The sequence below is a fragment of the Zalophus californianus genome, chromosome 4 (assembly GCF_009762305.2).
Source record: "Zalophus californianus isolate mZalCal1 chromosome 4, mZalCal1.pri.v2, whole genome shotgun sequence".
Lineage (NCBI taxonomy): Eukaryota > Metazoa > Chordata > Mammalia > Carnivora > Otariidae > Zalophus > Zalophus californianus.
In genome coordinates this window covers 9,590,366-9,616,660 of record NC_045598.1, presented here as the reverse complement: position 1 = coordinate 9,616,660, position 26,295 = coordinate 9,590,366, and the positions used below count along the sequence as shown (strand labels likewise).

Genomic DNA, 26,295 nt, shown 5'->3' with positions numbered 1-26,295 from the left:
ATGCGCCCCCGCGCCGCCCCCCGCAGCCCCGCCGGCCGCGCCGCCGCGCTCGGGTTCTGCAGCCTCCTCCTGCTGCCGCTGCTCCGGCCCGGGCACGCGTGCCCCGCGGGCTGCGCCTGCACCGACCCGCACACCGTGGACTGCCGCGACCGCGGGCTGCCCAGCGTGCCCGACCCTTTCCCCCTGGACGTGCGCAAGCTGCTGGTGGCCGGCAACCGCATCCAGCACATCCCCGAGGACTTCTTCATTTTCTACGGCGACCTGGTGTACCTGGACTTCAGGAATAACTCGCTGCGCTCACTGGAGGAGGGCACGTTCAGCGGCTCGGCCAAGCTGGCCTTCCTCGACCTCAGCTACAACAACCTGACCCAGCTGGGCGCCGGCGCCTTCCGCTCCGCGGGGAGGCTGGTCAAGCTGAGCCTGGCCAACAACAACCTGGCGGGCGTGCACGAGGACGCCTTTGAGACCCTGGAGTCGCTGCAGGTGCTGGAGCTCAACGACAACAACCTGCGCAGCCTCAACGTGGCCACCCTGGCCGCCCTGCCCGCGCTGCGCACCCTGCGCCTGGAGGGGAACCCCTGGCTCTGCGACTGCGACTTTGCCCACCTCTTCTCCTGGATCCAGGAGAACGCGTCCAAGCTGCCGAAAGGTGAGCCTGCCGGCAGACTGGGCTACACACCAGGCTGGGGGCGAGAGGAGGGGAGCAGGGAGCGTCCCCGGGCAGGGGGGCTTAGGTCCAGCCTGCAAGCCGTGGGGGGGCGGGGGTCTCGGGTGCACCAGGCACCCGAGCAACTGCCCCAGGAGAGTCGCTCAGGTATAAGCCTGGCAGGTTCCCAGCCTGAACTTTGCCTGGGAGTCGGCTGGGACAAGTGGGTGGGGAGGGTTACTATGGATTCTCTGGAGTTTCTGGGCCCTGATGCCTTGCTTCTCCACCTGTTTCTCCAACAGCTCCCTTTCTGGAGCTAGGGACCTCCCATTTCTGTTACCCATGTCCGAGTTCAACTCATCAGGTTTTGGGTCATAGGACTGGTGGGTGCAGGTTTTTTATGGGACCCTCCTAAGTGGAAGACACCCTCCTGTGTGGGAAAGAGCTGAGTGCCCTTCTCGCTACACTGAACATTGAAAGATCCAGCCAATTCTAGGGGCTCTCCAGCAGCTTCCAGAGCCTAAGCAGGCCTGTTTCTCAGCTCCCAGGTTTGTTCTCCTGTCCAAAAGGGATGAGAAATATTTCTGGTGAGGAATACTGGCAGCCTGCTAAAAGCCAGTGATGCAGTAAAGATTTGCAGTTCTGTGGTTTTTTTTCAGCCCAGATGTGAAAAGCTGAACACAAAAACCTTAGCAGGCTGGTGCACCCTTTGTTTTCCTGGTTTACTTTTCCTGTGGTGACACGGATGGATGTACAGATCCCTTTGGCAGATGGAAACACAGAGGGCACAGACGTTAAGGGGCCGTGCAAAGGCCAGCAGAGGGAAGCAGAAACAGAGCTGAGAAAAGGGGGACCCCAGCATCCATAGAGATGAGCCCCAGGACGTCCGTACCCTCCGTGGATTCCAGCCTTCCACCGGTAGGCATGTGAGCCTCAGTCCTAGCAGTGACCTGGCACAGCCAGACCTGCCTCCCGCCTGGCCCCCGAGGGTTTGGCAGAATAGGATCCAGAGCTGTAAGACACATGTTATAAAAAGTGACATAGATGTGGATTTAGCTTTGGTATATCTTTTTTCCACTTCCTGGATTTCAAGGATGTTGCTCATCTATGCCCTGAATTCCTGTGACCACTTCTTCACTCCATACTTTACTAAGCATGAACCCCAGGCGTCAGGGCCATCACTCCCCAGCAGACGCAGGCCCCTGAACTGGCATTTTCAGCCTGGGCTGGCTCTACCAGGGGAGCAAGTCCTAAAAAGATCTGACCTGCCCACCCCACCAGAAGATTGTCCCAGAGACAGGAATGTCCAGATAGAAGCCTCATTGTGGAATGGGGGTATGCCTTGGTTCTGATCGCTCTTGCCTTTGGTTTTTGATGGAGTTGGCATCTTTAACCTCTGTGGTTAGCTGAGTTGGTATAATTGGTTCCATGTGTTATTGCAGGAGGGCAAGGTGTTAGAGGAAGCTGTAGATTTCAGTCTCAGTTCTGCCACAGACGGATGGCTGTGACCTTGAACAGGCCACGTGTCCTGTCTGGGTTTCAGACTCCTCATCTTCTAAAGTGCTTTGGTTGACCTCTGAGGTCCCTACACAGTCCTGGTTGTAGAGTCAGAAGACAGAGGTTTGAGTCCTGGTGGAAAGCCTGGGTGAGTCTGGCCGGGACCCTTAACTTTTCTGAGCCACATCTTCCTCCTGTGTGAAATTAGGACACGGGTGATGCTGGATGGTCCATCTAACCCGGTGCTTGTCAGCATCAAAACCAGCTAATGTGGGTGAATGTAAAGAACAGTGAGACCTTAGGATGTTATTCCTCCTACGGCCTGTGATGTGGGGAAGGAAAGGGACACCAGGTGGAGATGTGTGGCCGGGAGGGGGAAAGGATGGGCAGGCTCAGAGCAAGGAACAGTGTCCAGGCCCTGGGTGAGGGTTGGTGTGGTCCAGTGGGGAGAGACGGAGGCAGCGAGAAGAGAGCATGAGGGCTTCGGTCACCTCACGGCAGGTGAGAGGGGGTGTGCCAAGAGTAGTGGTGGTCTCACTGCGGGCTGCCATGCATGTGTGGCCAGAGCAGTGTCCGGAGAATGTGAACCAGAGCAGGGTGGGTGGTGAGGGGACAAGCACGGGCCTTGATGCGAGACAGCTGAGGTCTGATTTCCACTCACGTTTCTCTCTGAGTCTCAGTTTCCCTGCCTCTGACTTCAGCACGCGGTACCAGTATGCCCCACCTTGTTTGCAGTGAAGTTGGAACGAGATCAGCTCTGTCGGGGGTGCAGGGATGCTTAGCACAGCCTAGGTGCTTGCTAGATGCCGGTCGCCCCCACCCTCTGCCTGCTGCCCTTGTGCTCCTTGTACCTTCACAGAGGCGCCGGGCAAAGCAGCTGAGGGCCCAGGCTCCGTTTAAATCCTGCCTCGACCTCTTGCTAGCTATGTGGCCTTTCTGCGGCCCCGTTTCCTCGCCCGTGAAATGGAGATGATGCCAGTGCCCACCTCCTAGGGTTATTGGGAGGATTAAAGAGGCGTTATTTATGAAGTTCTGAGAACAGTGTCTGATACGCAGCGGCACGATCGAAGCGTTAGCGCTGTTGTCACCCTCCTGTTTTTTTTTTTTTTTTTTTTTTAAATGTATCACACTGCATGAACTGCCCATGAGTGGTTTCTTTTTTTTTTTTTTTTTAAGATTTTATTTATTTATTTGAGAGACAGAGAACGAGAGATAGAAAGCACGAGAGGGAAGAGGGTCAGAGGGAGAAGCAGACTCCCTGCTGAGCAGGAAGCCCGATGTGGGACTCGATCCTGGGACTCCAGGATCATGACCTGAGCCGAAGGCAGTCGCTTAACCAACTGAGCCACCCAGGCACCCGTCACCCTCCTGTTTTAACTGGAAGGCCCAGAGGGGTGATGGCACAGAGGGTTAACAATCGCTGGGGGGGCAGGGGGGACCTCAGGACTTCCAGCCGTGGCCGCCCACTTCCTGCCAGGGAAAATCGGGCTCCGTGGGGCCCAAGCTCCAGGGGTTTGTAGGCAAGTGGCCCGCCTCTCCCAGGAGAGGGGATTCAAAGGCAGGAGCAAAGGGGTTCTGTCTTCATTGCCGTGTCCTTGGCTCCCCGGCCCCCCTCCCCCAGAGAAGCAGAACAGAGCAGAGCAAGTGACCTTGACTGGCTCCTTCGGTTACAAAAATGCCTTCGTCTGCCAGGCGAGCCTCCTGTGCGGTCACCGTGCTGATGGGAGCACTCCGCCACCGAGCACACCCCCGTGGGGAGGAAGGAACGCCTTGGAGGCGCCGGATCCCCTCCACCCAGGCTCCTTTGGGGGTTGGGCAGGGCTGGGTCTGGGGACGCAGGAGGATCTGTCCCGCTGGTGCTGGGGCTGAAGGAAGAGGGTGAGGGGTGGCCTGCTGGAAGGCCCATCAGCCAACTTAGCAACAAAACAAAGCAGACACACCTAAAATAAGAAAACAAACAAGGAGACCCGCCCGGACGCCTAGTTAACTCTGAATTTCAGATAAACAGTGAATCCTATTTTAGTATAAGTATGTCCCATGCAGTATTTGGGATATACTTGCACACAAAATTATTTGCTGTTTTCTGAAATTCAACATATAAATGTGCCATCCTGTATTTTACCTGGTGGCCTGACCTGGTGGTGTTTGTCACTCTGTAGTGTACTGGTGCCATCCCCTTTAATACAACTGTGCCTGGCAGGTACCTTAACCCACGGTTCCAACAAGGTGCAAAGAAGTGAGGTGGTTTGCACAAGGTCATGTGGTCAGTGGCTGAGATGAGTTTGCACTCAGGAGTGGCTGACCCTACACCTAATTCTTTTTGATGGGCATCGATCAGGAGGGAGGGTGAGGCCATCCCCAACACTGCCCCCTCCCAGTCTCCGATTGCTCTGGGTCACAGCTGGTGGACCTCCTTCCAGCCCCAGATCCTGAACCTGGGCTGGTGGTTCTCCCGTGAGATAGTGGATCCCAGGCAATTTGGGACAGTGACCATCCCACTTGAGGTAGAAAGGACTCCAGACTTGGAAGCAAGCGTCCTTGGAAATCACTCAGGTGAGCCATGGGGTAGAGAGGGAGAGGGTGGGAATGTCTGGGGAGATGGGGAGCAGCAGGGTGACACCCTTGAGCTTTAAAGCTTTTCCCTGCTGGCCTAGCACCTGGTCTCCTTATAGCCCAGGGAAGTGGGTCTGAACGAAGACACACAGGGAGCTTGGTTGAAATGCAGATTGAACCCCCAGGCCTACTGAATGGGTCTGCATTTTTAACACCGTACCCCCGCACCCCTGGCCCAGGGACTTGCAGTATACACGGAAGCTTGAGAACTGCCTGGAGGTGGGAGGGCCTTTTGGTGCATCTCTAGAAACCCAAGGTCTTGTCTTGGTTCAGTAGCTGAACCAAGAGAAACATCTCCGAGATTTTTCTCTTGCGAGCAAAGGAGTGTGAGTAGGAGCATTTTAAGGCTCCTCTAACTCTAAAAATTCTATGGTTTCAAGGGAAGGGAATATTGTCCTCATATTAAGGGTTGGAAAGTTGAGGCCCTGGGAGGCCAGGTCCCTCTAGAGACCCCTCTGCTGGAATCTCGGGGGGCCATGTCTCTGTGTAGCAGGGTGGGGGCAGAGCACCCAGACCACTCTGGGCTCATGGGACACCTCACTTGCACCTAGCGTCGCCCCGGGAGCTACAAGAAGGAAAGGCTACTGGGTGTGAGAAACCATAGCGGCAGGCAGGGGGCTGCCTCCATACCTGGCTTCAGAGGTGCGCGGAGCGAGCAGATGACCCGGGTGACACAGCCCACACCGTGTCTGAGAATGCGTCACAGGAGAGGCATATGTAGGTCCCAGAGTGGGAGGCCCAATTGCCCAGGCATCTTCTATCCCTTCCCTCTCTAACCACAACACACGTGGCCTGCAGGTCACAGCCCACAGTACCAGTGGAGAGATCTGGGCTTATCTTGCACCCCAAGACCTTGACACATGTAGCTATGGGGCGGGAAGGGTTGGGAGCAGGGAGGGGGGGACCGGGAGCCACAGGTCATGTTTTGGGTCTGTAACCCTGGCCCCTTGGGGGACAGCCTCCTAGAGAAGGTCCACTATAGTGCCTGGAGCCTCCAAGCATTTGGGGGCTCAGCCCCTGCGTGTTCCCGAGCCCCTCTCTAAGAAGGGGTGTCCTGGCAGCAAGGTCCTGGACGAGTTCCATGACTAACCCCTCCTTCCAGGCCCGACTGAGTGCTCGCTGGGGGAGCTGCCCCCTGCTTGCCAGTAACCCCACTTCTTTTTCTCATGTCAGACACAGTGAGGGCCTGGCTCGGTCAGATGAGTGGGGACATCTTGTCATAACGACAGTGTAAACCGTATTTCAGCCAAAGGGACAAAAGCTGATGCTTCCTGGAGGTAACACAGGTCCTTTCTCCCAGGTGACTCCAAGGTGACTCTCTTTTCCTTTAGAAATCAAAGCAGTTTTATTTCTCCAATTATAAAGTAACAGTCTCCTTGTATATGTGGGAAACATAGAGAAGTATCGTGAAGGAAACGGAAACCACCCAGAATCCCACCACTGTTAAAGTTTTGCTGTATTTTATTCCAGTTTTATTCTTATACGCATATACATTTTTAAACAATGTAGATGATACAATGTAGATCTTATTACTGATTTTATTTTCTCTTATTGAGCTGTGAGAATTTCCTGCCATTTCAGTTCTTTGAAAGTGTAACCTTTCACGGCCACGTAATACGTCATTTTGTGGATCTATTCGTTGAACCCGTCTCCTGTTGTTAGATGGATGTTTTGGGTGTGTTTATACGCCTAAGAAAATCATGTTCCCGGCAGAGGTGGGCTGAGGTCTCACCCCCTCTTGCAAGTGGCCTCCCTCGTGCCTTTGACAAGTCTGTACCCGTCCTGTGTGCACAGGCTAATGCGTTTTTAACTCGTCTCAATCAGAGCGGAGTGACGGGGTGTCACCTTTCCCATCATTACAGCGTCCGGGCCGAGCGTCAGCTCTGACGGGCCGCGGGGTCTGGACTGGAGTTCTGCTGGGGAGTGAGCCGCAAACGGGACCTAAGGCAACCTCGCCCTGTCTTGTTGGCTCCCAGGGGAGCCCGGCCGAGCCCTGCGACTCCGTCCCGAACACTGATGAAAATGTCACATTGGTTGTGCCATTCGGTCAGTTAACCCAAATTGCAGCTGGGTGACGTGGGCCAGTGGACCTACCTTCCTGCCCGTCCAGGGCAGCCCCGGGGGCACGCAGCCGGGGATCTGTTTTGGAGAGGCTCGTGTCCCTGTTAGCTGAAGCTGACGGGTTGCCAGGTGACTCACAGCCCCGGAGCGTGAGGCCTTGCAGTTTGCAGTTTCTGCTCTTGCGGTATTCGGTGTGCGGCGTTCGTTGTGGTTTGGAAGGAAGGGCTGGGCAGGCCTGGTCACCTCCAGGCTGGCAGTGCTGATGATGGAGACTGTGGGGAAGTCCTGGGAAGCTGTCCTGGGCTCCTGCCCTCAGGCCTCTGCCCTGGCTGTTACCAGGTGCCCGGATTCTTCCCTCCCCATCCCTGCCTTTACTTCTTTACCTTTCTGGTTCCTACTTAGCCTTCCAGCCTCCAACCGTCTGGGCCCCTGAGGCTGGGTGGGGAGCCTTTCCTGCGTGACCTCATTGGATCCTGTACTATCTCTATGACCACAGCTTGACATGACTGTGGTTCCTGGGTCTGTCTGGCCTGTTTGGAGGACACAGAATATGTCTTTTTCGTCCCTCAATTCCCAGAGGCTGGTACAGTATATGGCATGTTTGGAAACCTTCTGATGGCTTCCACTGCACTTAGAAGAAGCCAGCTCCCTCTCATGTCCCACAAGCCGTTCCCCACCTCCTTGTCCCTCCCTGCCCAGCCCCCCTTCCCCAGCCACACAGACCCCCATCTGTCCCTGGAACACACCAACTGCCAGTGTCCAACCAGGACCTCTGAACTTACGGCTCCCTCTCCTCCTAGGACATTTCCTCCTCGAGTGGCTGTGTCTTCCTCAGGCCCCCAGTCAGATGTCCCCACCTCCGAGAGGCTTTCCCTGACCACCCTGCCTGGGCAGTCCTGCACCACCCCCGACTCATCTTGGTGGAGTTTATGTCATGGCACTCACTGAGGGCCACATCACCTTGTCCACAAGATATCTGTGTCCCTGCAGAAACACACGCTCCCAGAGATCAGCCTGCTCGCTGCTGTGTCCCTAGCAACTGGGGTCACGCCCAGTGCGGAAGGGGCTCGGTGGGGCTGTGGGCACGTGTGAGCAGACGAAGGCACACCCCCCAAGGCCTCTGTCACACCACTGAGGAACAGGCCAAGATCACTGGCCTTGGCTTTTGTCCTCAGCAAATACCCCTCTCCAGCTGTAGTCAGCAAAGGATACCCAGAGCATCTTTCAGCAGAGGCGGAGGCCTGGCAGGAAGGTTTTCTGGAGCGATCCTGGTCAAACGCCATAGGCCCCTGAGCCTCAGGCTCTCCACTGTGAAGGAGGGAGGGAGCCAGCTGTGCCTGGCCCTCTGCTGGCAAGATGAAGGGGCAGCCATCCGGGAGTCTTGGGGTGGCTGGTGTGCTCGAATTCTCTGCCCTGCAAGGCACACCGTGAGTGGCTGGTGCGGGTCACCAAGGACACACATCTCAGTTCACCCCGCTGAACCAGAAACCAGCTCCACCTGGCATAAGCAAACAGAAAGGTTTCTGCTAAGCATGTGGGGTGTCACCAGGAAGCCTGGGTCCTGAACCGTTGGGCCCCAGGGAGTACTGCGGGTGAGACCTCCTGGGAGGCCACAGGGGGCACAGAGCCTCCCCCGTGCTCTCATCTCTGCCTCTCATGCTTCTTTATTCTCCTCTCCACATGCTGATGGACTTTCTTTACGTTCTCACCTGCATGGCAAAAGCACCCTCCTCCATTCAGGAGACCAGCTGAGGCCCAGAGACACTGGGCTCTGCTGGTCCCGATTTCCGGGTCCCAGGAGGAGGCTGCGTCTGGCTCCGTTTGGGAGATGTCCCTCTCGGTCCAGGCAGGGGAGGGGATGGCTGCAGTGACATGGTACACGGGGGCTGCTGGGGCGTGGGGCGGAGGTTAGGGAGGGGGCTGGGCAGGCCATCGCTAGGCGTCCGTGACCAGTAGCTGTGCTTCCAGTGAACTGTCTGATGGCAGGTACGTCCCCTAATGTTCCTGGGCCCCAGTGTCCCCCCAGTCCAATACAGGTGATAGTGTCGGCCCTTTGACCTCAAGGGATGTCATATGAAGAAGCTCAAAGTGCGGTTTCCTTCACCGCTGCACACAGAAGCGATTTTTTTCTCTTTATGCAAGTCATAGAAGTGCAGATGCACAGATCAGCCATGCACGCAGCCTTGCAGATCCCACTGGATTTCAGCATTGCCAGTCAAATCCCAAGTGTCTGATGATCCACGCAAACGGGCACTCTGTCTTCACGGCACAGCCTCCCACTGGCTCGCAGCCTGGCCCCTCTGCTTCAGAGGCTGCTGATCAGGGAGCCCCTGGTGCCCCATCTCCCCCATCCTCTGGGCTGGTTATGGGATGAGTGCCAAGGGCACGGGTCAGGACCTCGAGGGAACTGCGGGCCCCTCGGGATTAAAGGGAGGATTCTCAGAGGCGAACCCAAATCAAAGAGGCAGGAATCGGGGTGCTGGTCCCGGCTCCGTCCATAGCTAGCAGTGGGACCTGTGAGTCTCGTCCCTCCTTCAGTTGCCCTAGATCACCTCAGATGCCCCTTGGGGCAACAGGTGGGAGTCACTGGAGAAGGGGGGCAGGGGCAGAACTGAGAGCACATGTGCATGAAAAACAGTTTAGAGCACCACACTGGCCGAGCTCCCTAAAACATGTCAGTGGCTATGTTCCTCCTACTGGCTTCCAATTTTTGGCCCCTGGGTCAGGTGAAGACTCCTTCTAGCTCTGATTTTCGCTGATTCTGCACCCTCCTGAGCCAGCCTCCGCATGGGGTCACAGGATGAGCGGGTCTGAAGCCCCCAGCTCCTAGCAAGAGTCTCTGGGGTGGGTTCCCTTGGCACAGGTCCTACCCCCCAGCAGCTGTGTTTTAAACAAGCAGATGCAAGAGTATGTTCCCTTCTTCCTCTTCATATCAAGAAAAGATCCGCCCCCCAGTTGTTAGAATAGCCTTGCTTTTTATAAGACACCAGTGAGGTGAGATCTGTTTTAAACATAACCATCATAAGTGATTATTTGCATCAGAAATGAAAGCTGCCCATGGTCACGTTGAGGGGCTAGGAGCTTAGAACGAAGGGTCAGGACATTCTGCCTCTGCTGCCTCCTCCTTGACTTGGGCAGGTCACTAACTCTTCTGGGCTTTGATTTCCTCGCCTGTCACCCCCTGGTGACGGACACCTTGCATTAGTGCGGTCCATTGAGGAACCAACAATTGAGGAACCAACGTTGATACTATTACATTATTATTAACTAAAGTCCACAGCTTATGGTAGGGTTCACCCTTTGTGATGTGCATCCTGTGGGTTTGGACAGATGGACTATGTCATGCATCCACCATCCTGGTATACAGGTAATTTCACTGTCCTAAAAATGTCCTGTGTTCCACCGGCTTATTCCTCTCCCCTCCTCCTGAGCCCTCTCTGGGAAACACTAACTTTTTGCTGTCTCTATGGTTGGCCTCTTCCAGAATGGCATAGAGTTTTTCACTTCTTTCTTTTCTTCCGTGGGCTCTTCCATGTTGGTACAATGGGTAAGTACGATGTTGCCCCTCCCCGACCTTACCTTTATTTTAATATGACCCGAGCCAGACAAACAGGTGCACACATCTACCTGTTAGTCACAGCTCTGTCTTCCTGCTTCTTCAGGTTTGGATAACTGCCCACTCCCCTTATACCCCCAGGGAAGGCCGCCCCTCCGCACTGGTAGGGCTTTGGGGACTGCACTGACCCTTGTCGCCTTCTAAAGGCTGGTCCACATGGTTGTAAATAGCCCCTTTGTTAGACTCCCTTCAAATAACCGGGTTTGGGTGGGCGTGGGTGGGCCATGCTCGCCTGCTGGGACCCTGACTTGAGGAACTCTTGCAGACTCTTGAGCAAGGAATGAGGGGAGAGGGTTGCTATGGGTTAAATTATGTCTCCCCAAAATCATATGTGGAAGCCCCAACCCTCCTGTACTTCAGATTCTGACCTTATTTGGAGATAGGGCTGTTTTAAATGTAGCTGGGATTTGTTTTAATCAGGCATGGTAAGACATGCTGACACAAATGACCTACGAAGGAGGAAGTTTAACACTCACAGATCTCCAGAAACTCTAGAAGCGTGGACGCCATGCAGGGCCATGCAGGGAGGCTCCACGGATGGTCAGGGGGCAGAGGGACCGACAGGGCGTGCGGTCAAGAATCTTTATTGTGGTTTTTGCAGGAGGAAGGGGCACGGTAGATAGGCTGGGTAGGTTTGGGATTGGCTAGTTTGAATAATTTGGGCAGGCTATGGGCTAGACGGCGGGGGGGGGTCCCCTAGTGTCCAGTCCCTGGCCCTGGTGTCATTCAGGGCAGGAGAGAGTGTTCCAGACTGCAAGAGTCTGACAAAAAAAGGTGGGTGGCCATGTGGACTGGGAGTGGTCAGATTGCCTAGCAAAGGTGCACTTTCAAGCTGGTTGATTACTGTCTCTAGGAAGTGGAGAACCCTGGGTGAGGCCCCAAGATGTCGAAGCTAAATAAAACACAGAAAGTCCAAAACATGATTAATACAAGGGTCACTGCCGATGTAATTAGTTAGGATACGGGCGCTAGGGCGGGCCTTAAACCAGAATGATTGATGTCCTTATAAAAAGGGGCAATTGGGACACGCTGACAGGGAGAAGGCAGAGGTCAAGGTGAGGCGTCCACAGGCCAAGGAATGCCAAGGATGGCCCCCAAGCCCCCAGGAACTGGGGTTCAGTAGCCTCCAAAATGGTGTCCAGCCGTCAGATTTTATGATGTCAAAGCAAATTGCCCTGCTGCGTTTGATTAAGGGGAAATAAACACTAAAGGTACAAAGCAGGCTTTGGCTTATTTGATCGGGGGTTGTCCCTACTCTCTGCACGAGCAGGCTGCTCCCGTGGCTCATTAACTGAGTGTCTGACTGTGTTCCAGGCCCTGAGCTAAGCACCCCAGGGCAGCCCCACCCTGTGGAAAGACAAAGAAGACACAAATGAACCGGTGAAATTAATTTTAATATTTTATTGAACCCAGCAGATCCAGAAGGTTATTTTTTTCAACTTGTCATCAAGAGAAAAGTCATTCATGAGATCTTTTTTCATTGTGTTTTCACACCAAGTCTTCAAAGTCTGGGGTGTATTTGACACCTACAGCACATCTCAGTCCAGACTGGACATATATGAACTTGTCAGCATGTGGCCAGAGGCTACTGCAGTGGACAGCAAGAGTTCCAGTTCTGTTAGTGTCATCCAAGGAGGATGTTTCCAGCCAACATCACCCCATTTGACAGGTGAGAAAGCCAAGGCACAGACAGGTTACATAACTCAGCTCGGGTCACCAGCCAGAGTGGAGGTGTGACCCAGAGAGACTGGCTGCAGGATCTTTGTCACGAGCCGTTGTGCAGCTTCCCAAATCTCATATCAGAAACTGGGGTCCTTTAGTGGCAAGCCTATCCTCTTGGGTCCAGAGCCTCTGCTTTGGGCTCAGAACCTAACCTAGTCAATGAGCTTTCCAGATTCGGAACCTGGCCTGAATCCAAAGATGCCCTGAATGTCTTCGTAGAAACCAGAGCAGACTAAACGTGTGAAAACAAGTTCAGCTCCAAGTGTGAAGGATCTGGCAGCGATCTGGACAAAAACTCTGCTCTCTTGGAGGGAACATTCCAGAAAACTCAAGTTTAGCTTATAGGGTGATCTAATTTATCCTTCTTCATGTACAGATAGGAAATCATGGCTCAGAGAGATTGAGTGACTTGTCCAAAGTCACACAGCAAACTAGTGAAAAGCAGAGGAAGTCTAGCCCAAACCCCCCAGTTCCAGGCTGCGGCTGTGCCCTCATATTGCTCATCAGTCACCAGACGGGGATATGGCACAGTGGCTGAGAACTCAGGCTTTGCATTTAGAGCCCCCACCATTTGAACCCCGTTCTTCTACTTACTAGCTGTGTGAGTCTGGGCAGATCACCTAACCTTTCTATGCTTCAGTTGTCCCATGTGTAAAATATGGACAATGATATTCGTAGCTCGGCATGGTGCCTGGCACACAGAAAGCCCGTAATAAACACCAGCTGTTATTATCATCAGCTATAAATCAACACCCGGGTCACCTCCCCAAGGACCCAGTTCAAGAGGCTCACACTGAGCCTCCGCTGTGTCTCAGTGAGGTACTCCTGCAGGTGCTCAGGACGGAGGGTCCGCTCCCAGGCGGGGCTCTGCCCCTGACTCGCTGTGTGATCTCGGGGGCTGTGTTAGTTTCCTGTAACACATTACTGCAACACTAGGGCCTTAAGCTCACAGAGATCTATAATCTTACAGTTCTTTGCGTCCGAAGTCCAAAACAGGTCTTGCAGGCTGAAATCGAGGCGTCTGGGTTCCTTTGGCCTTTCCCGGCTTCCCCTGTCTCCCCACCTGTGAGAGTAGAGGCTCAGATAAAGGTGAGGGTCTCTCTGCCCGCCCAGGTTGTTTCTAGGGACGTCCCCTGCCCCCCTCCAGCCGCCGCCCCTGCGGTCCCTTCCAAACAGTCCGTAGCTCTAGCCCCAAAGACAGCAACTGTCCCCAGTGCTGGGAGCTTCTGAAAACTGCACGGGCAGGCGTCTGCTTCTGGGACCCCAGGTCTACCCGTGCCCCACCCCCCCCCAGCTGCCGAAAGAATCATAAACATAACAAAAACCCAACCTGATTCCTGACCTTCCTGGAAAATCAGAATTGCTGTGTTGGCTTCATGAAGAGACGTCTGAGGCGGGAGAGAACTTAGGGGCTGAGAGGGACGGCCGGCGCTCACGGACAGCTATCCCGGGGTGACTGTCAGAAGCAGCGCAGATCCGGCTAGTCACCAGGGTCTCCAGAGAGAGGCAGGCCTCACATGCTGAGGGAGCACGATGGACGGGGTCTGGAGGAGAGAGGGAAGGTGGCACCACTGAGCAGACCCGGGGGACACGGAGGCCGCTTTCACCGCTGGGATGAAGTTGTCCCCTGGAGAGTGGCCCGGTGAAGTCCCACAAATGGCCATGGGGTGAGCCCCCACAGTACTGATGGTGCCACGGTGTCAAGGAGGGGGGATGGGCTTTGGTGACAGCCAGGCCTGCCTTTACATCCTCATCCTGCCAGATGAGCTGGATGACTTTGGGCAAGTCACACGGCTTCTCTGAGCCCCGGGGCTCTGCATCTAAAAAATACCTCACGCCCATGTCCATAGCAGTATTGTTCACAATAGCCCAAAGCAACCCAAGGGTCCACTGAGGACTGGAGAAGCAAGATGGGGTCTATCCATACAATGGAATGTGAGTCAGCTTTATTTAATTTTATTATTTTTTTTAAATTTTATTTGTTTATTTGTCAGAAAGCACAACCAGGGGGAGCAGGAAGCAGAGGGAGAAGCAGGCTCCCCACTGAGCAGGAAGCCTGATGCAGGACTTGATCCCAGGACACTGGGATCATGACCTGAGCCAAAGGCAGATGCTTCACTGACTGAGCCTCTAGGTGTTTCATGATGTCCCATGAGTCAGTTTTAAAAGGAAGGACATTCTAGGGCGCCTGGGTGGCTCAGTTGGTTAAGCATCCAACTCTGGATTTCAGCTCAGGTCATGATCTCAGGATCATGAGTTCAAGCCCCACATTGGGCTCCTTGCTCAGCAGGGAGTCTGCTTGAGATTCTTTCCCCCTCTCCTTCTGTCCCTCCCCCACACAAATAAATAAATAAATAAAATCTTCAAAGGGCTGTTAAGAAAGAGGACCAAGTGAGTTGATAATGGTGAAGTCCTCATCACAGTTCCTGGTAAATAGTTGGAGCTTCAATAAATATTACTTCCTTATCGAATGTCATCTCAACAGTGTAATTGGATGGGGCCCACTTCCCATGCACACCCCTCCTCACCCCCAACACACTCGACACATCACGTTTTGCACCTGGCCAGTGATGAGAACTCCTAAGGACAGGTCCAGAGAGAGAGCCACATAGTAGGTGTCTCTGAGTACTCCACGGCAGCATGGAACATTGATCACCATGAGTATGGGAGGTAACCAGTCTTAGACTGGGGCCAGTCTTAGACTTCCTCACACAGAGGAACCTGCCAGAATGTTCTCTTTAACCAGATCATCAATAATAACTAGACACAGATGGGTATCCCTAGCACTGGCAAATAACTGGTGTCGATAACTGAGGTGGCAGTGATGGTGGTGGTAGAAATGGTGGAGGTGACATCATGGTGCAGATGGTACTCATGGGACAGGTGGTGGCCATCATAGTGGAGATGGTGGAACCAGGACAGGTGGGGGACATCATGGTGGAGATGGTGGAACCAGGACAGGTGGGGGACATCATGGTGGAGATGGTGCACATGGGGCAGGTGGAGGGACATCATGGTGGAGATGGTGCACATGGGGCAGGTGGAGGGACATCATGGTGGAGATGGTGCACATGGGGCAGGTGGAGGGACATCATGGTGGAGATGGTGCACATGGGGCAGGTGGAGGGACATCATGGTGGAGATGGTGCACATGGGGCAGCTGGGGGACATCATGGTGGAGATGGTGGAACCAGGACAGGTGGGGGACATCATGGTGGAGATGGTGGAACCAGGACAGGTGGGGGACATCATGGTGGAGATGGTGGAACCAGGACAGGTGGGGGACATCATGGTGGAGATGGTGGAACCAGGACAGGTGGGGGACATCATGGTGGAGATGGTGCACATGGGGCAGGTGGGGGACATCATGGTGGAGATGGTGCACATGGGGCAGGTGGGAGACATCATGGTGGAGATGGTGGAACCAGGACAGGTGGGGGACATCATGGTGGAGATGGTGCACATGGGGCAGGTGGGAGACATCATGGTGGAGATGGTGGAACCAGGACAGGTGGGGGACATCATGGTGGAGATGGTGCACATGGGGCAGGTGGGGGACATCATGGTGGAGATGGTGGAACCAGGACAGGTGGGGGACATCATGGTGGAGATGGTGCACATGGGGCAGGTGGGGGACATCATGGTGGAGATGGTGCACATGGGGCAGGTGGGGGACATCATGGTGGAGATGGTGCACATGGGACAGGTGGGGGACATCATGGTGGAGATGGTGCACATGGGACCGGGGGTAGAAGTAATAATGGTGGTGATGGTCAAGATGATGGCAATGATGATGATGCTGGTGGTGGTAGCAGAAACGTGTGCACGCCTTCCCAGAGAATAAGATTTTCAGCCCTCAGTGATCATCTCTGCTCATTTCTTACCAGGAGGAGGATAGGCTGCGAAAACTATACTGTGAGTCTGTTGATGTTCTATCCTCCTGCAGTGACTGATGTGGGTGTCCTGAGGTCCAGGGCTCAAGTCAGGCTGGAGTGTAGGATAGCGGATGCAAGTCCCAACCCTGGTGTAGGACCAACTGCACTCTGCTGCCCATTCTACAGAACATGCTCTGTGGAGCCAGCACCAAGCAGGAACGGTTGACCCGATGCTGCCAGTGCCTCTTCCTCGGGTGGAAATCAGCTGATTACTTAATCAGACAAAGTGTCTGCGGCTGAGACAGGGAGCACAATTGGGAATTTCCCCTGATGCCACAGCCCATATTTAATGAAAGTCATGGTGGAGAACAAAGGCCAGCACTATAGGAAATTAGAGCTGACGTTCCCAGCACCCCGCCCCCCTGCAGTCCATGCAGGGTTGCCTCCCTGAGAAGTCTTCCTCTGTGACACCAAGAGGCTGCAGCAAGGGGCCATGGGACCCGCACCTTCAGGTCCAATGAAGGGGAGATGTGGGGCGGGGCGGCACGCACAGATGCCTTTGGATCTAAACTTCTAAGCTGCTGTGAAAGCAGGAAGCCATGACTGGAAGTCTGGCTGTGCATCTGAAAGAACACCATGTTGCTTCTGTCTCATGCTCCTTTGGGTTTGGAGTTCTGGGGGGCTGTTGGGGAGTCCCAGGCCGGGTTTCAGCAGCCCACACCAAGCCCTCCGACTCCAGAGAGCGGGAGGGGAGACTGATAGGAGGGTGGACTCTGGTCAAGAGCAGTGGGACCAATGCCCAGGGGTCCCTGGAGGACCTTCGTGCTGGCCTTTCCTCCCGGGGGTGGGAGGAGAGGCTCCTTCCCTGGGAGCTGTAGCTCCAGCAGTGGTTTGGGTGGAGAGAATCGGCCACCTTCTCCCCCCAGCCCTCCTTGACACCGGGGCCCTCTCATACCTTGATAAGACATGTGAAGCATTTAGTACAGGTCTTGAGCAGGCAGTTCACAGAAAAACCACTCCAAATGGTCCACGAGTCCGTGATACAACATTTAGCTCTACTCGTAATCAGAGAAATGCAAATTAAAGCAGCAATTATGCTTTTTTTTTAAAGAGTTATTTATTTATTTGAGAGAGTGAGAATGAGAGAGAGAGAGTACATGAGGGGGGGAGGGTTAGGGGGAGACGCAGGCTCCCCGCTGAGCAGGGAGCCCGATGCGGGACTCGATCCCGGGACTCCATGACCTGAGCCGAAGGCAGTCGCTTAACCAACTGAGCCACCCAGGCGCCCTGCAGTTATGCTCTTTTACGGCTTATGAGATCAGCAAAGATGGAAGAGTGACAAAACCCATTGTTAGCACAAGTGCAGGGACAGTCTTCAGCTTGTGGGAGTGCATCGTGCGGAGATAATTAAGAATGTGTATATAGATGCCCATAGTGGCCTTGCTTCTAGTGAGGAAAAAACTGGAAGCACCGTGGGATTGCAGAAGTAAATCATGGCTCATCTACACAATACAGGGCCTGCAGCCATTACAAATGATGTTTGGAGGGAGCGTCTGGGTGGCTCAGTCAGTTGAGCGTCTGACTCTTGACCTCAGCTCAGGTCTGGATCTCAGGGTCATGAGTTCAAGCTCCACCTCAGGCTCTGCGCTGGGTGTGGAGCCTGCTTAAAAATAAATAAGTAAATAAACAAGTGACATTTGGCAATGACGTTGGTAGGATGGAAAGATGTTCCCAGTATGGTTATCCAACAGAGTGGCAGAGTATATTTCTACTTGGGCGATTTCTGTACAGAGACGCACAGAAGAAATCTAGAAAGGTGTGAGCCAGCGTGTTAAATATGTATTTATGGGTCCTTTTATCCTCCATCTTTTTGTTTATTTCTGTTCTTTCAGTGTATACACGGGCTTTGCGTAAGCGGAGTTGGGAAAACAAAAATACACTTTTAATGACAAGAGTGCTTAGAAGAGCCTGTCATTGATGTGGATTGGCGGGGGGTGGGGGCCGGTTCAGCGGGGAGGGCCCCAGAGATCCTCTGGCTGAAGGCCCATTTGTTGGCAAGGGGCAAGAGATTAATCTCAGTCTACCATCCGCTGTGTCACCATCTATTTCGGGAGAGTGGCAGCTCTTCACCCTCTCCAGCTCAGGTGTCAGCTGCCGGGGAGAAGTCATCAGTCAAGGGGACAGAGCAGCAGCATGCCGGGGACCAAGCCACCCTGCAGGAGCAAGGAAGCGTGTCTCTAGCTGATGGTTCCCGTAGGGCGGGGCTGCCGGACTGAGTGGGCTCTGGCCACCTTCGTGGTCAAGCCACTCAAGGCTCAGTGTACCAGGACAGAGAGACTGTGGCCCATTGTTGGTCACATGCTGACCCCCTGGCCAGGGGAGGGCCATGCATTTTCTAGAGTTACCCAAGTGGTGGAAGGCGATGGCCCCAAAATGCAATCTGGGAGCAGCCTCCAAATAAGGAGGGAGGACGAGAGGCCAAAGGGCAGCAGATGACTGTCACACCTAAGACACCCGGAGTGGGTTGAATTGTGTCCCCTCCAAGAGATATGGCCAAGTCCTAAAGCCTGGAACCTGTGAGTGGGGCCTTATTTGGAAAAAGAGTCTTTGCCGATGTAACTAAGGATCTCAAGATGAGCTGAGCCTGGATTTTGGATGGGCCCTAAATCCAATGACAGGAGTGTTTTTTATAAGAAGGAGATTTGACAGAGGCAGAGGGTGGAGTGATGCTGCCATAAACCAAGGAAGCTCTGGAGCCACGAGAGCTGGACAAGGCCGGGATGTATTCCTTCCTCGAGGCTTTGGAGGGAGCCCCACCCTCCTGGTACTTCATTCCAGGCTCTGGCCTCCAGAACTGGGAGGGAATAAACTTGCTTGAAGCCACGCAGTGTATGGCAATTAGTTAGGGCAGCCCTAGGAAAGGAAGACAGCACCCAGACCCTTGAGCATGACCTTGGGTGTTCTTTCCTCTGAGTATCCTGGGCGGGGGGCCACCACTGGAGGTAGCACGGGTTCCAGATCGGGTCAGCACACTTACTGTGCAGCCTCGGCATAATGATATGACCCACTGGGGCTTAGTATCCCATGCAATGGAATTATCATTCAGCTTAAACAAGAGGTAAATTTTGATAGACGCTACAGCCATGGAGGGACCTTAAAAACATTGTGCTTGGTGAAATAAGCCAGTCACAGAAGGACACATATTGTATGGTTTCACCTCTACGGGTAGGCAAGTTCATAGAGGCAGAAAGTAGGATAGCGGTTAGCAGGGTTGGGGGTGGGGGAAGGCGAGTTATTCTTTAATGGGTACAGAGTTTAGGGGATGAGAACGTTCTGGAAATGATAGTGGTGATGATTGTACAACATTGTAACTATACCTCATGCCACCAAGTCGCACACTTAAAAACAGTTAAAACAGTACGTTTTTATGTCCTGTATGTTTTGCTGCAATAAAAAGTACACGGAGGAGGGGCACCTGGGTGGCTCAGTCGGCTGAGCGGCCAACTCTTGATTTCAGCTCAGGTCATGGTCTCAGGGTCAAGAGATGGGGCCCCTGCGTTGGGCTCCTCGCTCGCTAGGGAGTCTGCACGAGGATTCTCTCTCTCCCTCTTCCTCAGCCCCTTCCCCTGTGTGCTTTCTCTCTCCAAAATAAATAAATAAATCTTAAAAAAAAAAAAAAAAAGGATGGAGGAGAAACCACCGCTCCCTCTGTAGTCAAGAATGACTGTCGACGTGCAGATCGTCCATTTTCCACACCGCTAAATCCCGCTTTTGCTCTGAGCTCTTTCTGCCTCCTTTCAGGTATTCTGAGCAAGTAGAGGAAAGAAGACAATTTCTTCTGAATTTTCACCTCAGACCCATATAACTAAAAACGTCTCTCTTGTTGCTGCGGAAAAGCATGGAGAGCACTGTGATGGCGGAGTTTTGACTGCCTGGATATTTAGGCAGACATTATTCTGGGAGCACCTATGAGGGTGTCTTTGGATGAGATGAACATTTGAATCTGTGGACTGGGTGAAGCAGAGTGCTCTCCCCAATGTGGGTGGGCCTCATCTAATCAGGTGATTAGAACAAAACAAAACGGATCCTCCTGTGAGTAAGGGGGAGCTCCTTCTGCCTGACGACCTGGAGCTGGATCATCCGTTCTTGCCTTCTGATTTGAACTGAAACATTGGCTCTTCCTGGGGGTTGGGCCTGCCAATATTCAGCCTGAAACGACACCATCAGCTCTTGGGGTTGCCAGCTTACTGGTTGCGGACCTTGGGACTTGTCACCCTCCATAATTGTGTGAGCCAATTCCTCATGATATTTCTCCTTACACACACACACACACACACAGACACACACACACACACACACACACACCCCTCCTGTTGGTTGTGTCTCTGGAGAACCCTGACTAATGCAGGCAGCCTCCTCAGATATCTGGAGTCAGGTGTGGGCACAATTTGAAACCTTGAAAATCTGAATAAAATGAATGCTGTTTTTTTAAGCATGAATGGTGGCCAGGCACCACAGTTCAGAGTTTCCAGATGTCCCCTATGTCATGCTCACAACACCATCACCAGGCCAGGGGAGGGGACGAGGGGGAAGATGCTGTTCCCAGGCTCACGGGAGGGTGGTCCCTCCACATCTGCATTCAGAGCTCTGCTCCTGACAAGGAAGGGAGACCTCTCCGGTCTGCCTAGGTCAGGGCTGGAGATAGGAGGGTCGAGAGTTCTAGAGCATCTCTCTAAAAGACAGTCTGCCTGAAAGGAACTTGTTGTGAAATGCTGGGTGAGGCTGGGCCGCTCTGGGAAAGCAGGTGAGCCAGCGTGCTCAAAATGCTGTCTCAGTATTGGCTCTTGTTTGCTGACCTTAGCTCAGATAGCCGAACAGATGGGGGTCGGGAAGGGAGGGAGAACATTCCAAATCAAGTAGGGACATCCCAGGGACGCCCTTCCTCCCCTCATGTGCCCGTGTCCCCCCACCTTTCCACTGACCCTGCACTGGTGCCCCTCCTGTTAGACCAAAGGTCCTGAGGCCAGAACTGTGTCTCTCTTCCTCCTTCCTTCCCTCCTCTCCTTCCTCTTTTGCGTCCTTCACAGCCTCTAGCACAAAACCTCACCCGTTGTGTTTAATGCATGAATCAAAGAAAGCCATTTAATAGCTAAGCTCAGTCACGAAGGGTAGCCCTGCCATAGAGGGTAACTTACTTTGCCGGGCACTTTCCCCTAAAGTTCTCAACCAGAAGGACTTTATCGCCCTCTCCCAGGGGCCACGTGGCACTGTTTGGAGACATTTCTGATTGTCCTCCTGGGTGCCGGAATGCTGGCAAACACCCTGCCCCACATAGGGGTAGTGCCCTGATGACGCAAAACATCACTAGTGCCAAGGGTGAGACACTCTGGTCTAGAGTAAGATCGTGCAGGAGAGAAGAGATACCCAAAGTCAGATTACCCTGACTCCTGAGTTCCACAGCCAGCCTGGGACGCGTCTCCAGAGCACTCTGGCAGCGAAGCCCTGCCCCCTCCGCTGAGCCTTGTCTGTTCGGCTGACGCTCTTTGACTCTTCTTATTTCTCTGCCTTTTGTGAGCTACGAAAACCCATTAAGACAGTGTTTCTTATCGTGCTAGCTCCATCAAACGTGGTTCCAGAGTCTCCCACTCCTGGTGGGCTTGTGTGTGCTGGTTTGCAAACAAGCCTGTTTCTTCTAGCCACAGAGAAATGTGAGGTGACATTCTCTAAAAGTGTCACTTTGTAAAAATGCCAAGCCTAATCTCCAGGCACAGACACCATCATGGAAATCGGAATTGACTCAAGGAGTCTTGGCAAGCAAAGGCAGGATTTAAATGGCAGGCTCTGTAGGCTTGCGTTGCTGCATTGCGGTTGTTTTCCAGTGAATACAGCTTATTGAAGGCAAGAACGGCTAGAAAGTTTCTCTAGGCAAGAGTGACCTGGTATAGGTTTGGGGATTGCAAATATTATCTTGGAATTAGAAACTTCCTGTGCTTCCTTGGAGTCCATCTTGTTTATGTTCATAACACCTGTGGCTGTGGGGGAAGTGTTTAGAGGAGGCAGGTGAATTGATTTGTCCACTTTCCATTGAAGAAAACAAGGGAAGCCCAAGGGAACCCCAGTATAACTCTGTCTTCAAGTTCTCCTAATTCTGTTCAAGGGCATTGAAAATGCTCATAAGTGGTCAACGGAAGTTAGGCTTCTTTAAGAAAAAGAGAGTCAAAAACGAGTCCAGCATAAACCGGAGAAACATGCAGAGCCCTCGCCCAGCTCGTTCCCGGGGTATGTGAGGTGGGCATGGGATCAGGGAGAGGAGGGACTGGGAGTGTGGTTGCCACGGCAACGGCTCCCTCGGGGAGGGGAGCTTCGGCGGGTTGGCTGTACACTATGTAAAAGATGGGCCAGGACAGAAGGAAGGAGGAAGGCTCTGTGTCTGAGCTGGAGAAGGAAAAATACCCAAATAAAGACCCAAAGGGTGGTTGCGGGGTTGCTGTGCACTTAGCAGCTGCTCTTCACAGGATGGAAGCCAGCTCCTTAGGGAGGTGTGAAGAAATCATTCTGACTTTCGGATAATTCTGGAGATGGATTGAGGGCCAGCTCTTTGAAACCTGGAAGCCCTGAAAAAGAGAGAAATTGCAGGTTTTCCTGGAAGTTGAAAGGAAGGCGCAGGGAAGAAGAGATTGTAGGCAGCTGAGCTTCACGTCAAAATGGTGTCCTCACATTTCTGGGAAGCCGTGTCGCTGAAGGCAAGCTATGTAAACTCCCTATGCTTCAGTTTTCTCATCCATAAAATGGGCATGCTAATACTACCTACCTCATAAAGTTGTGGCGAGAATTAAGAATTGGTATGTTTGTAGCACGTGGAAGAGAGTTTGCACACACTAAGTGCAATATGCATGCTAGTTTCTACTGCTTTATTTTTCTCTCCTCTTCCAGGTCAGAAACAGAAGATCTGGGTCTCACTATGCATTTTAATATTACACATTTTCTTATATCTGAAGTTTGTGAAATCATGGTAGTAACTTGACTTTGTGTATAGTTTGTACTATGTATCAGTCAGGGTGTGTAGATTTTGCTTGGTAACAAACAACCTTTGGTTGCTGACTTCTCACACAAGTCTACCTTTTGTTCATGTCCAGCGAGGGTTTGTATTTGTTTTCTAGGGCTGCCATAACAAAATACCACAGGCTGGGGGGCTTCGATAACAGACATCGATTTTCTCACAGTTCCGGAGGCTGGAAGTCCCAGATCAAGGTGCCAGAGACCCCCTGGTGGGGTCTCTCTTCATGGCTTATAGATGCCACCTTCTCCTGGAGTCCTCACGTGGTCTCACCCTCTGTGCACATGCAGAGAGAGAGAGAGAGAGAGAGAGAGAGTTTCTTCCTCTTCTTCGGAGGACACCAGTCCTGTGAGATTAGGGCCCCACCCTTCTGACCCCATTTAACCTAATTATCCCCCTATTATTATCTCTAATTACAGTCACACTGGGGGTTAGGTCTTCAACATATAGAAGCAGTGAGGGGCACAATTCAGTCCATAACAGGGTTGGTGGTACAGGTGGGGCCTCTGTTCATGATATTCATTTGGAGACCCTGGCAGGTCGGGGGCTTCATCTCAAGCCATGTCCACGTGTCCCACTTCAGCTCATACTAAATGCCCCTTTGCCCACTCTGCTGCCCCTGGCTACACGGTGTTCCCGGAACACTGAGCTCTTTGCCAACTTCCTGTCTCCTCTGACTCGACTGTTCTTCCGTGACTGGTTCCATCTCATTCTTTGGATCTTCGCTGAAACAGTACCTCCTGAACACCCCATCTAAAGACACTCCTCATTTTACCCTAGTGTGTCATCTTCACATTTATGTATTTCTTTTTTTTTTTTTTAAGATTTATTTATTTACTTGAGAGCAAGAGCAAGCACGCATGTGATGGGGGGGGAGAGAGAGGGAGAGAAGCAGACTCCCCACTGAGCACAGAGCCCAACAAGGGGCTTGATCTCACGACACTGAGACCACGACCTGAGCTGAAATCAAGAGTCAGACACTTAACCAACTGAGCCACTCAGGCTCCCCAACATTTATGTATTTCTTGATCTACTCATTAGTTGTCTACACCTAAGCTGCATTAGGGCAAGAACTTTGTTGTGCTCCCTGCTCTATCCCCATGGCCTAGTATGGAGTAGATACTCAGTAAACATGTGCTGAGGGCATGAATGCGTGTCTGTCTTCTAGAATTTATACCCTCTGAGACTAGGGACCTTTTTTGCCTTGTTTGTCATCAATCCCTTGGCACAGGATAAAGTGCTCAGTAAATGTGTGCTGAGCGAATAAACGAGTGTCTGGAAAACCATCCTCATGGTGCTCAGATCTTCATGCCTTGGGCAAGTTTTCCTTCAGGCTCACTAGGTAACTGGAGGGTATGGAATCCACCCAGCTACAGTTGTACGAGCTGTCCCCCTACTTCACTTGATGGCACCACGAGGGTGAAATGCATGATTGTATGTGAGGCACTCAGAACAGCGTCTGGCCCCTGGTAAGTTCAAGTTAGCATTTATTGTTACTATTGTTTTAAAGCACTTTCTCACGCGGACTCAGATGTCAGATTTTCCTGGACTGGAGTCTTTTTAAGTCAGCCAAACACTCTTCAAGTGAAATCTTAAGGGGAACGTGACTATATAAAACAGAGGGTACCAGGACTCCTCTGGGCATCGTCGGAGTGAGCGTCCCAGAAGCTCGCCAACTCCCTGGGGAACCTGCATTTTAAAGCTCTCTTCAGGTGATTCTGAATCACACGGAAGCTTCACAGAAGCTTCGGTAACTGCTGTTGGAAGGCCACCTTCAGATAGAGCCTATTTTCCCCACTCCCATCGAGGGAAAACCCTTCTAGAGTAGTGGAGTTACTCCAGTGCTGTGCTAATCCTCTGTTCATTTTTCGCCCTGAGGACAAGGAAAAGGAGGATGGCATCCAGCTCGGGCGGTGGCACGGCACGCTGGATTATATGGCAGCTGCGGGCACTGCCCCCGGCCCCTTGCATCTGCGGCCCGCCCCCAATCCTGGGTGGTACCCAGGTCTGGATCAAGGTCAACAGAGGCCCTGGCCCTGAATCTCCTCTTGCGTCACCACCAACGTGGTTCAAAACCCAGAGTTCCTCAGCTTAGGGCAGGGCAAGGGAGACCAAGGCATTCTGATTTTCCCCATGGGGATTACTCCGGAGCTTTTAAAAAAGCTTCAATTCCATTATCCATCAACTTTCTCCCCCTTTCGCTCGGGGGCGGGGGGATGCCCGCGCCCCACACTTCGCAAGCTCTCGGCCTGCCAACTTGTAGGCCATCCTGCAGACCTCTGTCTCACCCTGCCTGCCGTTTCCACAGGCCGTGAGGAAATCCAGTGCTCCGTGCCCCCGGGAAACAGGCGGATATTCCTGCACGAGCTGTCCGAGGCCAGCTTCAGCGAGTGCAGGTTCAGCCTGTCGCTCACAGACCTGTTCATCATCATCTTCTCCGGGGTGGCCGTGTCCATTGCTGCCATTATCTCCGGCTTCTTCCTGGCCACCGTGGTGCAGTGCTGCCAGAGGTGCGCGCCCAACAAGGACCCGGAAGACGAGGACGACGATGAGGACGACTGAGCCGCCGCCTCCCTTCCTGGCTTTGCGGGAGCCCAGGCCCGGCTCCCCTCCACGCGGAGAGGGAAGAGGGGAGGCGGGACGCGGGAAGGAGTCAATCTGCCGCAGCCCAAAGCAGCCCCTGCCCCTGGCCGTCCGCCTGGCTTGCCCCTGGCCACGCCCCCTGGGACCTCCCATCTCGGAGTTTAGAAGCTGCGGGGGGGGGGGGGGGCGGAGGAGCCCAGGAGGGATTCGGGGGGCGGGGGAAGGGGGGAGGGGGGGAAGGGGGGACCTGCCTTCCGCCTGAGGTGCGAGAACGGGGAAGGAGACGGCCGCGTCAGGCTTCCCGGCTGATGGCTGACCACCAAGCCAGGGGGTGCGGACACTTGCAGTTCCCACCGCTAAGCTGGTTTGTGCACCTGTTCTCTGGCCTGGACTGGGAGACGAGCAGAGGCCTCCCCCTCCCCGGATGCAGCGGCTTGATGGGGACCGTGTCCAGGGCCCTGTCCCCGGAGCGGGGCTTCTCCTGCTGTAATGGGCTTCAGCAGCCTCGGGAGGTTGGCTACAGGGGCACCGAGGGGAAAGCTCAGGCCCGGCCAAGGGGTGTTTGTTGCTGTATTTTGGTGAGCAGGTGAGGAAGACTTCTGCCGGCAGGACTCGCACCCTCAGC

General features: G+C 53.5%; 1 protein-coding gene across 1 annotated transcript; it reads left to right on the top strand.

Annotated features, from left to right (window-relative positions):
• Positions 1-25,864, top strand: LRRC38 (leucine rich repeat containing 38). The gene is made up of 2 exons (XM_027574285.2): positions 1-649; positions 25,396-25,864. Exons 1-2 carry the CDS (start codon positions 1-3, stop codon positions 25,647-25,649), a joined length of 903 nt encoding a protein of 300 aa, XP_027430086.1. The 3' UTR covers positions 25,650-25,864.
• Positions 25,865-26,295: the final 431 nt, after the last annotated feature.

Bases quoted from the DNA above. Each gene is read 5' to 3' on its own strand.
- LRRC38 (XM_027574285.2), top strand. From the start codon at position 1: ATGCGCCCCCGCGCCGCCCCCCGCAGCCCCGCCGGCCGCGCCGCCGCG. The intron at 650-25,395 runs GTGAGCCTGCCG...CCGTTTCCACAG, and splicing joins CGCGTCCAAGCTGCCGAAAG to GCCGTGAGGAAATCCAGTGC.